At 31.2% G+C, this 18,340-nt stretch overlaps 2 protein-coding genes and 1 pseudogene across 3 annotated transcripts; 2 read left to right on the top strand and 1 right to left on the bottom strand.

Annotated features, from left to right (window-relative positions):
- Positions 1–732: 732 nt before the first annotated feature.
- On the bottom strand, positions 733–3,261 carry LOC7486060 (flavonol 7-O-beta-glucosyltransferase UGT74F1). Its single transcript, XM_002310443.4, has 2 exons — positions 2,522–3,261; positions 733–1,606 (listed from the first exon to the last, which is right to left on the bottom strand). The coding sequence occupies exons 1-2, from the start codon at positions 3,167–3,169 to the stop codon at positions 881–883; spliced, it is 1,374 nt and encodes a 457-aa protein (XP_002310479.3). The 5' UTR covers positions 3,170–3,261; the 3' UTR covers positions 733–880.
- A 5,181-nt stretch (positions 3,262–8,442) lies between these two features.
- On the top strand, positions 8,443–14,344 carry LOC7486061 (cysteine-rich receptor-like protein kinase 27). Of its 2 annotated transcripts, XM_024605195.2 has the most exons (8): positions 8,443–9,326; positions 9,602–9,640; positions 9,878–9,910; positions 10,224–10,253; positions 10,373–10,402; positions 10,708–10,752; positions 11,437–11,538; positions 13,019–14,344. In XM_024605195.2, the coding sequence occupies exons 1-8, from the start codon at positions 8,474–8,476 to the stop codon at positions 14,161–14,163; spliced, it is 2,277 nt and encodes a 758-aa protein (XP_024460963.2). In that variant the 5' UTR covers positions 8,443–8,473; the 3' UTR covers positions 14,164–14,344. The 2 variants fall into 2 exon arrangements, with proteins under 2 accessions (XP_024460963.2, XP_052310322.1); XM_052454362.1 differs by lacking the exon at positions 9,602–9,640.
- A 2,276-nt stretch (positions 14,345–16,620) lies between these two features.
- Positions 16,621–18,014, top strand: LOC18100885 (alcohol dehydrogenase class-P-like; annotated as a pseudogene).
- The last annotated feature ends 326 nt before the right edge of the window (positions 18,015–18,340 follow it).

Genomic DNA, 18,340 nt, shown 5'->3' with positions numbered 1-18,340 from the left:
TTTTTCACCAATTAAGCCCCAAATAAAATTAATTTGACCCATTTAAGTATAATTAAGGCCTTACACTTAATTAAATCCTTCAATTGGACCCAAATTAATTCTTAAACATAATTAAAATTTAATTTGGCCCATGATTAAATCAAATTGGCCTATTAAAAATTTAATTATGTCATTGGACTTAATTTTTATGCAAATTCGTCCAACAATTATTTAATTTGAACTTGAATTTGCATTTTTTCTCTGTTTTTGGGCATAATGGGGTATAATTAGGTCTTGAATTTCCTCCAAAAAATTGTAGCTTGATTTCCCGGCCTGCTTTCTCCACGTTGCCAGCCTTTATTTTATTTTTTTGATTTTTATTTCAAAAAAAAAATGAATTTTGAAGAATAACCTAGAATTGAGTTATGAAAATTGATACCTGCTATTTCTGTCCTTCTCCTTAAATTGTTTTTTTTTCTGAACATATAGAGGTCCATGTGGGTCTTTTCTCATTTATATTCACATAAACCATAGCCTTTCGAAGATTACTAGACCCTACCATAATCAATGTGACAGGACTTGATATTAGTGAAACATGTGATTTCAAATTCCAACTCTGTGCACAACAAGGAAATCACATGATCATTCCAGGACGTGGATTGAACTGGATAAATGTCTTCAAAATCTATGCCCAAGCAAATCATAGGGCAATACAGGTGCATTATTGTGAAGAGATTAGAATCAAAAGATATCTTCCATCGTGGGTGATAAATCACTTCATCAGTTATGTAATTTACTTTATTTGGATTAACGAGTTTCAATTATTAATATTTTTCTAACTCTAATTTCTTAGAAAAAAATAAAATACAAATGCATTGTGCATAAGGTGACATAATTTAAATCATTTGGTGCTTCTCAACATAGCTACCAGTTCATTAATGTTAGTATCAGAAGTTCCACCTTCGCTCGCAGCCTCGATTGCCAGCTCTTTCCATTTCTTGGAATTCATTTTCATTTCTCTGCCTGTATCTCCCTCCATCACTTCTTTTATGCAAAGGGCAATCTCTTCTCTTCTCACAATTCCATGCTCATCAACTTTAGCTCTGACTCCCACCTTCCAAGCATCTTCAACGAGTTTAGAATTCGTTTGTTGATCACTCCATCCTGGCATTGTCACCATTGGCACACCCAAGCTCAATGCCTCGATTGTTGAGTTCCAACCGCAATGTGTGAAAAAACATCCCACAGCCTCATTTGCTAGCACTTTCACTTGGGGACTCCAATTCACTACCAATCCCTTATTCTCCACTTCTTCAACAAACCCTTCTGGAATCTTCTCTTTCTCGGAATCCATCACCACCCACAAGAAGTGAAAATTGCTCCTCTTTAAGCCCCACGCAATTTCCTCCATTTGCTTGCTGCTTAGAGTAGCACAGCTACCAAAAGACACATATACAACTGATGCAGTGGGCTTACTGCTGAGCCAATTGATAGAAAGAGATGCGTCTATTTCACATAGACTAATACCGTAGTCATCCTCATCTTCAATACTCTTGTCCAAGTATATTGATGGGATTGTTGGTCCAATTGTCAATAATGGACAAACTTTTGACATTGTATCCACTACCTGAAGGAACAACAAAATATTTGTGGAGATTTGGACCCTTAATTTACATAACATAAAAACACAACAAGTTCAAATTATTTATCTCTAAATATTCATGATTCTGTTACCTTTACTGCTAAGAGTTTCAAATTTTAATCCTTTACAATTCACAATTATTTGATCTTGATATTAGGATTGGCCACCAACATGTAAAGAAGCCAACGATTATAATTTCTTCTTTTGACATGTGCTTAGAGATGCGACTTAATTTATGGCATATAATGACCTATGGACTACCGTGTCTCACTATATTCAAATGCCGGGTAGAAATTACCCTAAGCCTAAGCATCTAAAAAACTTGGATTTTTTTTTATCTGCCTTCACTGTTCATACGACCTATGAAGTTCCATAATTAAAAAGCTTTTTTCTCTGTTTTTTTCAATACAATTTTTTTTTTCATTGTTTTCTTTTTTTTCCATTCAATTTCATCTTTTTTAATCAAGTATAAAACTCAACAATACCCATGCAGACCGAGATGTGGATAGGTTTGAATACATTTCTAGAAAAAAATAAAAATCAAGGCAAACGAATAGATATAGAAAGCAAAAGAGTAGAGAAGACCTCATTATGATTCTAAGATAATATTGTTTGATTCTCAAATCCATCCCTATGAAATTAATTTTATTCATTTCATCCCAGACCCATTAGAAATTAGACGATGTATATTTGCCTCCTCCAGTAGCCAAAAGACACAAAAGAAAAAAGCACATTACAGTTCTTGAATGGAGGGACATATTGTCTAAGATAGCTTTGGGATGGAATTGATGAAATTAATTGGTTTGGGATGGGAATTGAAAAGGAATGAGATTTTCCCAGAAACCGAAAAAGAAGTACAAATAGTTGTGAAGTCCAATTATGCGGTACAAAATTGCCTACCTCACACTCCAGCTTGTAGAAAGTGTTGATGAGGATCCAATCAGCCTTGTCCAAATTAGCAAACTGACTCATGGTCATCTTAACATTAGCAGGGTATGAATCTGGCAGAACAACAAATGTTGGCAAGTCTTGAAGCTCAAGCAGTAGTGGTAATCCCTCAATCAACACAGGGGTTGAAGAAACTGGCACCCTTAACACTTCATGGTAGACATTGTAAAAAATGTAATCAACAGCACAAGCATGTGTAAAAAAAGCAGCTGCAAATAACCCGAAATCCTTTGCCACATCCAGAGCCCAAGCCAAGAAAGGCTCGTATATTACAGCATGGATAGGGATTGAAGAGGTTTGGTATCTCTTGATGAGATCTGATAGGGTTTTTGGACCAACATCATGTAGGCTTGAAAGATAGGGTTCCCTGCTACCAGCTTGATTAAATCCATCATCATAGCCATCTGATATGGTATCAAGTTGAATGGAACCAATTGATGAGCCAAGCTGCCTAGACTTGGATATGAATTCGGTGATTACGAAGGTGACTTTGAGCCCTTTGGAGACCAAACGCCTAGAGAATTGCAGCATGGGATTTATGTGGCCTGCGCCTGGCAGTGGAACTACTAGCACATGGCTCCTATTGACCATCTTTTCCATCTCTCTCACCCTCTCCGTAGGGCTCGTTATTGATTCATTTCAATAGTGATAACTGATAAGAGTCTTTTGGAAGTGAGCGGATGGTAAGGAACTCTCCACGTTGTCAACGATGACATATACTGCAGATTATAGTACATTCTTCGAACTTGCACATTTTAATTATTAGATTGATGGCTTACTTATAAAACCGGATGCGGTCACAAGTTGAGTAATAAAATCGATGATTGAAATGATTTTTTTTTAATTAAAAAAAATCAACAAGTTGATAATTAAGTTTTTACTCGAGTCGATTCTAGTTTTTTATCAAATTACATTAAATTAATTTTTCTTTATTTTTCTCCAACCAAGTCATTTCAAGCTCAAGATTGATCGGATTGACTACTACACTGTATGAATTTTAACTAGAATTGAAAGGCTAGATTGGATATCAATGAAATAAAAAATTTAATATCCTATAATCATCAATCTCATATATTTTGTTTTGTGTTTTTGTAAGTAATCATATTCTCCTAAATATTCACAATAATTGATTAGTAATTTATAACTAGATTTGCGGCTATTTGCCACACCGTAAACTAGAATATTTTTTTTATTAGTAAAAATAAAGCTCAAGCAAGATGAGTGTGTTTTAAAAAATCTAAAACAAAAAGAAGAGCTCGATCTCTAATTAAATAAATGCTAAAAATAAAACTAAATAAACATGAGCTTAAAGAAAAAAAAGGAAAAAAATATGCAAACCTAAATGAACCTTTGTTAACCTTTAAAATCCACTACTTATGAAATCCTATACTCGGACACAACCAAAAAGCTCAAACTCCAACCAATTTAATGTTGAATAATGAAATCAAATAAAAAAATTTCAATTTAAAAAAATTTTTAAAGTAAAAAATAAAAAATTGAAAGAGGTGAAGTTAAAAAAGAATTTCAATTCTATAAATTATTAAAAATAAAAAAAAAATAATCAAAAGAATAAGAATCAAATCTGAAGGATTAATAAATTGAAAAGTTGTTCTAAAATTTGTAAAAAGCATACATGAAAATCTAGAAAGAAAGAGAGCATGAAGGAAGATATGATATCATGATTTTCAGGATTATATCCTAGCATGATCTTCAAGATTGTAGGATATCTTCGAGCTAATGGTGAGAGAATGAACCATAAGCTTGTCATATGGACTTAAGAACTTAAAGGAAGTGATCATTCACTTCTAAATTTGTTATAAATGTAATGAGCTTGAATGTTTTTATTAAAAAATTTCTTTCAGATAAAGTGATAATTCACTTCAACTAGATTGGAAGACTAGGAAGGGGCTCTAAAGTTATTAACCTATAGGCAAGGTGTTGTGTTGAGAGTGATATGGGATTCTTTAAGAAGCATATAAACCTAATAAAGTTTTGTAACTATGAATGTCATTGCTAAGTGTCATAATCCAATTTTAAACCCTCTAAATTTGTTTTATAAAAAAGTGTATATTTTTTTTATTGAAAAAATAAAAAATATAAAAAATATAAAATCTAAAGACAATTTTGAGACACAAGAAGATAAGTCTTCGACCTGCAAAAGATTAAAATACCAAAAAAAAAACAACCAGATTAGGATGTTTTGACAAGATATGATGGAGAAAAGAAGAAAATTGAGGTTGAAATCCAAACTTGACCAAAATTGAAAGAATTAATTACGTCTAAGGACTTAATTAAACTTCTAACAGGTTTAATTAACTTATTTAAGGACTTAATTAAACAAAAAATAAGTTTGAAAGTCTATTGGGCAAAAATTGAAAGAATTAATTAAGTTCAAGGACTTAATTAAACTTCTAATGCGTATGGTGGATTTAATCAAGGACTCAATTGAAAAAAAATCAAGTTTGAAGGCCTAATTTGGATCAATTCACAAAGATTGAAAGAATAGGGACACAATTAAAACTTTGAAATGCTAAATTTGTGAAATTATGGCTTAATTGAAAGAAATTTGAAGTATGAAATTCAATTGAAGACCATATTGAAAAAATCCAAAACCAAGAACCACTTTGGTATCAACACATCAAAATTATCTAAAAATATTAAAAAAAATTAATTTAAAACAAAAAAAATTAAATAATAACAAAAAAGGGATTCAACCTCATTTACAAACAGTCAACACACCTTTTCAAAAGCTGTTGACCGGGAGTTTCTCCATCATCTTTGGCAACTCGTTGACTCCATCGTCATTGGGAACTCCTTGACAAGTACAAAATAGTGGGTGAGTTTAAGAGTCCATGTCCTAAAGAATTTATGCATGAAGATGAAAATGGCATAGAGTCCAGCTCTGTTGCATGGGCTAGCGATCGTGATTTTCTCCTGCAAATAATCTCAGATTTTTCTGTTGAGCTGCCCCCTGAACCTGCAGCAGAGTTAACTCATAACTTGCTCATAAGAATTGAAGGGTTCAACATGCATTCAACAGAGGCACCTATAGGAGCATATGCATAATCGTACATAGGAGCATGAATCCCCTTTTCTGTTCTCTCCTGCTAGCATCCTTCTTGGGCTATACATCAGTCACCATTGCTATGTTCTGATGTTTCAAAAGACTCCTAGAATTTGCTTGACTTGCATTTTTATAGCTAAATTCTTAACAAGCTTCCACTTCAGCTTGTATAAATTAGGTATCGAGCTAGCATGTACATGCCTCTAATGTTGCTCGATAGTGTCATACTCTCTTTTTTTTTCTAGCATTTTTTTTTCGATTTAAATTTTGGGTACACCGTTTTCAAAAGTTCACCATGATGGTGGATAAGAAATGTGGAAGAACATTGGGGTTCTTACTTGTTGAATACATGGGCCAGACTTTTTTTTATTTGTGAACTCTTAGCTATAAGGGCTCGGTGGAACATGGCTTGCTTTCGATTTGATTATATGGGCCGAACACGATTTGTTTCCTTGTTTTGTTTGGGCCGTCTTAATTCATGCCATGGGCTGAGTGTATATATTTTTGTTTACATGGGTTGCACATTTTATTTGGTTTTATTCCAAAAAACAAATTATATACAAACAACAACAAAAATCTTTCCTTATATTTTTAATTACTTATGACAAAGTCTCTCAAAAATAAAAATAAAAAATCATATTTGCGTAAATAAAAAAAATATACAAGGCATGATTTAGCATCTTTAAATACAAAAATTCAAGAAAATAGTTTTGTTGATATATTTGCAAGCATTTTTTGATTTAATAACTAGTTTATGAAATATATGAGAACTTAACCTATATTTTAAACTTAACAAAAAAAGTTATTTTGATTGTTCGAAAATAAAGGATCACAAACTTATATGTAAGGACATATTCCAAATATTAAAAAATGAAAAAAATCGCATTAGAATAGTTAAGTTTTAGCTTTATAAGATATATATTTTCTTACCGATAAAGATTATTCTTAAACCTTAGACAGACCAATGGTTAGAAAACAAAACAATAAGTTAGTTTATATTAGACAAACAAACAATGCAGTTTACTTTAAATAAGGTATATTATGGATGATATGTCCTTCTTATATACAACTAGTTCTCTTATCCAAACTTCGAGACTAATAAGGGTTTCTAGTGACAAAAATATTAGGTGTCAACTTCATTTTTTCAGTTGTTATTTTCCTTTATCACTACAAAGATCTTGTTTCATGAGGAAGATTGTAATGACGCCGTATACGTGCACACTTATTATTCTACTTAAGCCCTAGAGAGTGCTACACCATCTTGTTTCTTTGTTGTCCACTGTATTTATTCAATTATAACGAGAAATTGGCGTAATGTAAGTTGTGGTCAAGAATCCCCTTTAAATATTGAATAACTAGTTTAACAACGTTAAGATGATTAGTACAAATTTAAAAATAGAAGAAAATGATATTATTTAATAATTTAATATATATATATATATATATATATATATGAATTAAAGTTAACTCATGTAGAGTTTATATAGATATATAGCATGACATATAAAGAAATAGAATAAAATAAATTATATAAAATGCTTGATCATCTTCTTTGATTAAATAATTTAAATAATTTCATTATTTTTTTAATCAAATGATCAAGAATATTTACCTTAATTATTTTATTAACATGTCACAACTTCTTAACACACCCTCTCATGATAATTTTACTTTTCACGAGTTTTAACATCATTTATATTATCATTGTAATTTTACTTCTTAATTATTTTATAAACATGTCACAACTTCTTAACACACCCTCTCATGTAATTCCTTTCGATTGCTTTCATCCCATGACCTTTGCAATGATGCAACTTCACATTAGAAGCAAAGGGCAGCCACACATTTCTTCGCCTTAGTCAAACAAAAATAATAACTACGTAAGAAGTTCATTCCTTGATCTCAAGAGCCAGTTTCTTCTTTTTTAATTTTTTAGTTGAAAAGCATGGATCAAGACAAGAAGATAGTGGCTTACCAGTAGAGACCTAAGTTATTGTCCATTAATGCTTAAACTTCACCACAGATCACGCCATGGCTAAGCTAATATATCAGCCTAAAGGTTTGGTGGATTAATTCTCTGTTGATTGAATGCCAGCTGATATTTGAACTCAATTTTTGGTCACAGCTGAACAAGAGTGTCTTTAAGAAACAGCTGGTACATGATCCGTTAATTTTATACTCGGATATGTTGTATGATTGAAGAAATGCCCAGGCAACCATGGATTATAATAGACACCGTGTGGGCCAATAAAATGAAAACAAAAGACAAGATCAATGGCTTGCAAAAAAATGGCTGTGGGCCGTTTTCAGACCAAAATATCAAGCAAACAATTCAAGGTTTGATCATGTTCGCTAATTAAGTTATCTAAGTCATCATCGTTGCCCCAAATAATGGAGCTTTCTCTGCATTTGAAATTTTACAGGACAATAATTAGAGGGATAAACTACAATCAACTTGTAAGGGCAAATGTATGTGCATGGTGCTATCTAGGGGATGGTGTTCTTCTGAAATAACAATTTTTTGTTTTCTTCTCCACTAATCCATGGCATATAGGAAGATTCCTTTCGATTGCTTCCATCCCATGACCTTTGTAAATGATGCAACTTCACATTAGAAGCAAAGGGCAGCCACACATTTCTTCGCCATAGTCAAACAAAAATAATAACTACGTAAGAAGAAGTTCATTCCTTAATCTCAGGAGCCAGTTTCTTCTTTTTTTATTTTTTAGTTGAAAAGCATGGATATCTTTCGTATTGAATGAGGATGGACCCAGTTTATATAAATATCCAGTAACAAAACAAAACCATTATTTTTATTTCACTGCAAGTTTTTTTTCTCGATGTTGAGTGGAATATCAAAGCACCATTTCGGTGCATATCCAGCCCTTCTTCTTCTAGTCATCCTAGCCCGCCACCAGAGTTGCAGTGCTATCAAGAACTGTGCTCCATCTTCTTGTGGCAACATCCATAATATTAGCTACCCTTTTCGACTAAGTACCGATCCCAATAATAGCTGCGGCAACAAAAAATATGAACTTACTTGTGAAAACAACCGCCCGGCTTTATACTTGAATAACGGTGTCAAATATTACGTTCAGGCAATCCATTACAGCAACCTCACGATTCGACTTGTGGATGCTGATGTTCAGAAGGATGATTGCTTCTCTATCCCTCGTCATTCTTTATTCATATATGATTATTTTTTCGCCCAGAAGGATTATTATCTTCCATATAATCGTAACAGCTGGTTCATTAACAATAGTATTTCCTATAGATTCTATACATCAATTTTTGTTTTTATGAGTTGCCCAAATCCAATTCTGAGTCCTCCAAACTATATTGTGGATGCTTCTTCATGCAAAAATGGTAGTACACTTTTTAATTCTGCGTCTAATATTTCTTCTCCGAGTTCCCACAATATGGAGGGTTATTCCTATGTCTTAATTGTTCCTTCTTCTGTCTTAACTGATTCTTATTCCTTGAGGGACATACCGGACTTGTGCCATGTAAATTTGATGTATCTCGCGTCTTCCACTTTTGATCAGCCGAAAAATTGGACCAATAATATTTCCTATATAGATGTACACGATAGTATTGTATATGGGTTTGATCTTTCATGGTCTGGGGTCTGTTGTGATTTTGTGAAAGAGAGCCCCTGCAAACTTGATGAAGCCAACATAAGCCTGTATTGCAGTACGTTACTCTCTCTCTCTCTCACTCACACACACACACACACAGAGAGAGCTTACCTTAATTTGAATATATTAGAAATATATAATATCTTAACAACACAGTTTGCTGATAAAAAGAGAAAAATTATGCGTTACCGTTTGTCTTAAGCTCTTATTAGCTCTTTCATTCCTATCAGCTGCATAGTTATTCTCTTAAAAGGATTTTAATTAATTTTATTAATTTAACTCTTTCTTTTATATATATATATATATATATATATATATATATATATATAGATGTAGGATTAAGCGTTGCTCCAATCCGAGCTGTAATAGGTAAGTAGCTCTTTCACATCACACAGTTATTTTTTTTAGATCAATCCATGAATAACTTTCATAGAAAAAAGATTGTCATATTTATTTTAATAATAATAATAATAATACTAATTAATTGTTGTTATTATTACCATTACACGGAACATTAACATTAACGTATAATTATTCTATATTCCCCAATAAAAAGTAATATCGATGTCACTTAGTCTCTTTACTATTTGTTTGTTTTCCTTGCAGGTGTTCTGACTAATAATATGCTCAGTTACCTTGGTAAGAACTTTTCTATTTATCTAAATTCTTGAATATAAAACCTAAATAAGGTTCAAGACATTAAAAAAATGGATTGGAGAGAGAGATTTTTAGAAACTTTGCTATTACGTGTGAACTCTCTAACTTTTCTACCTAAGATCTTGAGAAATTGCATGTAAGATGGTGATCATAGGTCGAGTACGAAGTAAGTCTATTTCTAGCTATCAGGTTATTTGAATACCAAAACACACTTACATGCTCTTTCCTTCAGTTAAATTTATGAATTATAAGATTCTGAACATTGACGCAATATTTTCTTTTCCTTGAAATGTAGTTGTAGGGCCGCTAAACAAGTATTTTCGAGGTGAGGAGTACTCTTTATTTATTATGGCTCAATCTTGCAAAAAGAATATATCTCGAAATCTTAGACACTGACGACAATACCTTTTTTTTTTCTTTTCTTTTCTTTTTTGGTGAATATAGTTGGCGATTGGATAACATATCGAACCTCCAGTGAGTTACTTTATTTTATCTTATTCTAAGAAGAGTACTAATATATACTAATATTCTACTAATAAAAAAACTAATATATATTATAAAGTACTAATATATACTTTCTAGGATAAATTTATCTGTGAATTGTGATATATGAAAACGAAACATATATATATATATATATATATATATATATATATATATATATATATATATACCCTAGAGGATTTAAAGACTGGCCTTTTTGTTCATGCTAGCCTTTTCACTTATTCTATATATATCCTACAATATTTCACATATTTACTTTGCTCTTTAATTTTCAGTTACTGTAGGGCAACCGCGATTGGAATTCCACTATTATAAAAACGGTGAGGATTAGTTCATGCATGTCTTATTTAGGCTAAATTACAATCTTCCTCTTACAAATATGGATGTGAAAGTTTTCTTTCATTCGGTTCAAAGAGTTAATCTAAATATTTGGTGTTGATTTAGATAATTAAAATTAATTATATATTAGTTTAATTATAAGTGTCATAAAATCATTACAAAAACCATACAGAAGTTTAAAATTATTACAATTCGAAATTCCTTAATAATATTTCTTGAAGGGATGGTTTTAAAAAAGTTTAATGCATATTGGGAATAAATAGAGATCTTTTTAATATTTTATTTTTCTTACAAGAGGTTATTATAATTTAATTAAGAATCTTACGATTGCTAAAATACGATGTATAAACTACATTTCCATATGATTATACATGCATTGTTTAGCACATAAGAGCATTGAGATAGAAGTTGTTTTGAATTTAACAGAGATTATTAGCAAAAGTGAGCAAGTTTATCCATATAATCTTATTTTAGTCCTTATTTATTCTTGGTTAAAATTATCTCTCTTCAAATTAGGATTTTGTTGAACTTTCTTGACTTATAGAGGAGGGGAGTGTCCAAGGCAACTATCCAAAACGACTGTCAAGAGCATTGCTTTTATGTAATATTGTATGTGTTTCTTAGTTTCTATTTGTTTTCATTCCCTTCATGTATTTATTTGGCAGGACCTAATAATAATCTTTATAGCAAGAAGACCATCTCTTCGGATACACTAAGCATTTTCATAGTTTTGCTCATTACACTACTTGTGCTACTTGTGCTCATCGGTAAGTGTTCTCTTTTGCTTTTTTGGAATAACTTATCCTCTCGTGTCATTAAATGTATGTATTAAGATGCAAAACCATTAAGGGCGATATTATCTCTAGAAGACAATAGCATTACCTTTTCCTCATTCTCATCATTTAAATTGTTAAAAATAAGTCTTTCAAATTTAAATTCCTCAATTTAATTCTAATTACTTCTTTTCTTGCAACCGATATCAATTTTCCCATTAAATATGGAGAAGTGTCAAAAATATAGAAATGCAAGCCCGAATTAATTTTACCAAAAATAAAATGAAGATAAAACAAATTATAAAAAAATAACAAATGAGAAACATTAGGAAAAAAATCAAACTTAAAATCTCTAAAACACTTAGAAACAAATTAAATACTAGATTAAATTGAAAAAAATAAATTGTGACCCTTCATTGAAATTTTAAAATGGACAATGAATGTATATTAAGATGCGATTGAAACCATTAGGTGCGATATTATCTCTAAGTATTGGTACTTCAATGGTTTCCATCCATTATCTTTTGCTTATCTAAACAAAATATCAATTAAAAATAGAAAAATAAATTAAAAAGCATCTAGTAAAAAAAAGAAATGGAGTATTTAAAAAGTTATTAAATATTAAAAAATAAGAAATGTAAATAAAAAAGAATGACTTAACATATTTTATTTTTCTCTTTTTCTCTTTTATGACAAAATAATATTTTTTAATTCAAATAAAAAAGAATTACACCATAGTGTTTTTTTTCTAATGGTTTGTCAATTTCATTTTTCAATCTAATTTTTTAATTCAAATTTATTTGAATTTTAAAAATTTTTATTTTTATTTTTTTTCTAATATTAATTTCTCAATTTGATTTTATACAATTTTTTATTGTTCTTTTTTAAAAAAATATAGGTGTAAAATTCTATATTCTTAGCATGCGTTGACATTTAATGGAAGTATTGATCAAATCACAATAAAGGGATCATATTAAAAAATATCTAGAGTAAAGGGACTATATAAATAAAAAAAATAATATTAAAAAATATCAAGAATAGAGGTGTGAAATATACAATTATTTCATTGTTTATTAGAGCTCTGAGTTTAAAATTAGAGGATTAGGATGGAATTAAAAAAAATAAATTAAAGTTTGAGGACTCATTTTAATGACTGTTCAAACAAATAAAGAAAGATATTTTATAAAGCAATGAATAAAATTACAAATTTTGAAAACAACATATATAGGCAAGAAAAACTCGACATATATTTTTTAATGTTTTTGTCTTTGATTTTCCCTAAAATCAATGAAATCTCACTTAAAATTTATTTGGTGATAAGAATTTCAAATTTGAAAAACTTTGATGCTTTTATGGATTCAGGATTGAATTAAGAATCATAATTTCATTTAGAAAAAAAATATTTACATGGCAATCTAATAATAAATAATATATTTCCATAATTAATTAATGTTCTTATAATGTCTATATGCAGGGATATATCATATATTATTATTTCCTTGTGGGCTTCCATGTCTCATAACCTTATTGATCTACAAATGGCGAAGAAGGCATTTATCAATGTATGATAACATTGAAGAATTCTTGCAAAGTCATGATCATAATCTCACGCTTATAAGGTACTCTTACTCGGAGATTAAGAAGATAACTCATGGATTCAATGATAAGTTAGGTGAAGGAGGTTATGGCTCGGTGTACAAAGGAAAGCTTCGTAGTGGCCGTTTTGCGGCTGTAAAAATTTTGCGCAAAGAAAAGGCTAATGGGCAAGATTTTATCAATGAAGTTGCCACCATTGGAAGAATTCACCATTGCAATGTGGTGTTGCTCATAGGCTTTACTGTTGAGGGCTCGAAGCGTGCTCTTATATATGAGTTCATGCCTAATGGATCTCTTGAAAAATATATTTTTTCTAGGCAAGGTAGCATACCGCTGAGCAACCAGAAAATATATGAAATTTCTCTTGGGGTGGCTCGTGGCATTGAATATCTACATGAAGGTTGTGACATGCAGATTTTGCATTTTGACATCAAGCCTCACAACATTCTTCTCGATGAAAATTTCACTCCAAAAGTCTCAGATTTTGGACTTGCAAAATTGTATCCAACTAATAATAGCATTGTGTCCCTTACTATGGCTAGAGGAACAATGGGATACATGGCTCCTGAGTTATTTTACAAAAGTATCGGAGGCGTCTCTTACAAAGCCGATGTCTATAGTTTTGGGATGTTATTGATGGAAATGGTTGGGAGAAGGAAAAATCTGAATGCATTAGCAGATCATTCAAGTCAGATGTACTTCCCTTCATGGATTTATGATCAGGTTAATAAAGGAAAGGATATACTTGAAGATCAAGCGACAGAGCATGAAAAGAACACAATAAAAAAGATGACTATAGTGGCATTATGGTGCATACAATTGAAGCCTATTGATCGTCCCTCGATGCATAGAGTTGTACAGATGCTTGAAGCGGATCTTGAATCTCTACAAATGCCTCCTAAGCCTTTTCTCGTTCCACAACAGACATCAAATGATGATAGGATCAATATGGCTAATCCAACAAGTTTAAGAGATTCATCGAATGTTTGTAGCATCGATTCTTCATATCAATTTGGTCGTTGATAGAAATACTCATGTATATTTGTTTATTTAAGTAATATGTTATTTTGTATGCCTTAACTACCTGAATTTTGATCATAATCGTGTTTGTTAAAACTTGAAATTAACTAGCTTACAAAGCATCCAATATACACTAGTCATGTATCGTTCTCACATTGAAATATGAATTTCTAAAATTACTTAATGTTTGTTCCATTATGACATTGTTTCCTTTTATTTTATTTTATTTTATTTATTAAAAATCTAGAAAGGTATGTAAGTTATTTGGTGAATAGGTATTTTTATATTAATTTTCATAACTTGCGTAAATCCAATATTGAATCCTCCATTTTTTGTTGAGGATACTTCTGCTTGCAAAATGGCTCTGCATATTATAATTCTATGTCTAATAATATTCCTATGCCATGGTTAAAGTTGACTTATGTCGTATAAACTTGATTTATCCTATGCGTGGATCTTTTTTAATTTGCTAGAAAATATAACCAATATGTTTTATGTCCATGATATTTTGTCATATAGGTTTGATTTTTCATGGTTTTAAGTGTGATGTGATTTTATCAGTGAGAGCCGCTGCAACCTTGGCAATGACACCAAGGATTTCAACTTAGCTCAAATATGAGCTCTGATAAGTTGTGAGGCATCGTGGCCTTGTAATGCTCAAAATACTTATCAATGTTCGCTTCTATTTGTCCTTCACTGGATCTATAGAAAAAGATTCTACATTGAGTGTATAGCTTGCTTAATCTTCCATAGACTTGACAAAAGAAGGAGTGATGATGAGTAAGACCTTGGGGCCTTTAGAGGCTAGAGTTTTTGAATATTAGAGCATTGAGTTTATATGACCCCTATATAGGCGAAGGCAATACTAGCACAAGACTTTTACTGGCTCTTTTTTTCCTTGTGATTTTTCTCTAATTCTAGATGAAGCACAATATATATTTAGTTAATGAATGGAGTTACGAATCATGTGCAAAATAACTCTCTGCGTTGATGGGTGTCGCTACCTGAGGTCACAGAAACAATGGAAAATAAAACAAAATACTTATTAGGTGTGTTTTTTGAGGAAATTTTCTAAACTTGTGAAATGGAGTTGCCTCGTATAGTTATTAAAAAATTTAACTGGTCTTTAGAGATCTATGATAAGGGACATGTTATATCTGAGAAAAGATAATATCATCCCTAAAACATCCTACTTGAAATAGATTGCATTGTCAGTCTTGTCTTAATTGCTAATAGTTTGTTATGCTATGCTATTATGATTTATTTACGAGGTGATAGTGAGTTCATCACAATAGATTAAACTCTTTGTTGAGAGTTCAACCTAACCATTTTAAAGTCTAGTTGGTTAATTTTGTCACTCTTAATTAGTGAATTGACAACTCTAAGTTGATCAACCCAAATCACAACTCAAGTTATATCTATGAATATACTAGTGAGCCTATATTAAGCTTAGTGAACCCAACTCAGATTAACACTTCCAACTCTAATGTAATGTCAATAAATATTGAACCCATAAAAATATCTTTTTTAAAAAAAAAATTAGAAACGTGTTATACTTCTCTTAACATTCAAAGTAATGGCTTGTTGTGAGTGCATTTATTTTAAGCATCAAAAGTAAAGAACAAAAAATATTTTTTTATTTGAGAAAAAAAAAGGTCTAAGTTTGTTTTGTTAAAATTTGGGTATGTCGGTCTAATGAGCCTTTTGATTTTAACAAAAATTTAATATGACTAATAAACTTGTCATTAAGTCCAAATATACATGCACAAATATTTTTTAAAAAATAATAACATAAGAACATTTTTATTTAGATGCGAATGCAAATTTTTAAAAAAAAATTATATTTTTATACTAAAACAAGTATTTTTATAGAATACTAAAACATGAAAAATATTTTTTGCCTTCTTTTTTTTTTTACAAACAAGCTAGGAAGACAAATGCTATTTTTTTTTTTTTTTTACAATGATAGAATATACAAAAATGATTATTTTTGGAAGACTAAGTAAAGAACAAAAAACATTTTTTTATTTGAGAAAAAAAAGACCAAAGTTTGTTTTGTTAAAATTTGGGTATGTCGGTCTAATGAGTGTTTTGATTTTAACAAAAACTTAATATGACTAATAAACTTGTCATTAAGTCCAAATATGCATACACAAATATTTTTTTAAAAAAAATAACATAAGAACATTTTTATTCTTATGCAAACGCAAAAAAAAAAATTTTAAATTTATATTTTTATACTAAAACAAGTATTTTTTTTAGAATGCTAAAAAATAAAAAATATTGTTTTGCTTTCTTATTTTTTTAACAAACAAACTAGGAAGACAAATGCTCTTTTTTTTTTTTTACAATGATAGAATATACAAAAATGATTATTTTTGAAAGACTAAGTAAAGAACAAAAAACATTCTTTTATTTGAGAAAAAAAAAAATCAAAGTTTGTTTCGTTAAAATTTGGGTATGTCGGTCTAATAAGTCTTTCGATTTTAACAAAAACTTAATATGACTAATAAACTTGCCATTAAGTCCAAATATGCATGCACAAATTCTTTTTAAAAAAAAATAACATAAGAACATTTTTATTCAGGCTGCTGAAGGGGCTCGGATTGCTGGTGCTTCAAGAATCATTGGTGTCGATTTGAATTCCAATAGATTCGATGAAGGTGAGAGAAGCTGTAATAATGTTATTCATTGTGGCTGCTGCGCATTTCTCTTAAATTATTGATTGATGTTTTGCTCTGTCTAATAGCTAATATCACAAAACTGATAGATTGAAGTAGCTTTAATGTTGATTCTTGATGATAATAACTGCTTTCTGAAGTTCATTTGTTTTTTTCAACAGCCAAGAAGTTTGGTGTCACTGAGTTTGTGAACCCAAAAGATCATGACAAGCCTGTTCAAGAGGTAAGTGACACAGTGAATCGTGTTTTGAGCGACCAGCATCGGCGAATCCTTCACGTCTGTCCTAATTTTGATTTACTGTGTTTAGGTGATAGCTGAAATGACCAATGGAGGAGTTGATCGAAGTGTCGAGTGCACTGGAAGCATCAATGCCATGATTTCTGCATTTGAATGCGTCCATGATGGATGGGGTATTGCTGTACTTGTCGGTGTGCCGAACAAAGATGATTCTTTCAAAACCCATCCAATGAATGTCCTGAATGAGAAGACTCTCAAGGGTACCTTCTTCGGCAACTACAAACCGCGCTCCGACCTTCCTTCTGTTGTCGAGAAGTAAATGAACAAGGTAAATCTGAGTTCCCATTAATCTTATCCAGCATGCAGTATGAACATACATTTCCATCCTTACACATGTAGTAGACTAGAATTATGCCTCTGTTGGTATTTCTTAGAGGGAACTTAAAGATAAAAGCGGTCACGACATCAACTTAAATTATCATCTTTATATTGTGAAAATGAAAATCCTTAACCTTCTTTGGTAGTGCAATGCTAATACAATTGCATTGAATTTTGAAACTTCTGTCACGGGAAAGAAATCAGTAGTTATTCCTTCTTTTTATTTTGATGCAGTCTCCTGCACTGTTAACTAATCTAGTTGTAATGTGACAGGAGCTGGAGCTAGAGAAATTCATCACCCATGAAGTCCCTTTCTCAGAAATAAACAAGGCTCTCGAGTACATGCTTAGTGGAGCTGGCCTGAGGTGTATTATCCGTATGGGTGCATAAAAGAAGAGTGGTTTGGTTTGCCTGGGTGTGACAGGAAGCAATAAAATTCTTGTTTGAGATTGTTGATTAAAGAAAGTTTCTGTGTTTGAGTGTCAGAGTTTTTGATAAAACAGTGTGTAATTTCTTTCATTGTAGATCGAAAAAAATATATAATAGCCCATTTCTGGCATGTATATGTAAATCAAAATTCCACTTGTACTTTTTCAGTGCTTTTTGTGTCCCTTTCAGTTTGTCTTTCACGGTGCTATGGATACGAAAACATTGAAAAAATTCCTGAAGCCAGGCCAGATTGGCATTTTCACTTCTGGTTCTAGAGATTACTCTGTTCCAATGAACCTAAAGGGAAATTAGGCATGGCCAAATTTGGTCTGGTCAGAAACAGAATGCTGTTCGGAACCCATTACCGAGCGGCAGAAGATACAGCAAGGTTTGTCCGGATTGAACTCCAAATTTCGTATTGGTGCACAGAGGTCAGAATTCACTCTATCAGTTA

This window comes from Populus trichocarpa, chromosome 7 (assembly GCF_000002775.5).
Source record: "Populus trichocarpa isolate Nisqually-1 chromosome 7, P.trichocarpa_v4.1, whole genome shotgun sequence".
NCBI lineage: Eukaryota > Viridiplantae > Streptophyta > Magnoliopsida > Malpighiales > Salicaceae > Populus > Populus trichocarpa.
This window is presented reverse-complemented; position numbering and strand designations above follow the sequence as displayed.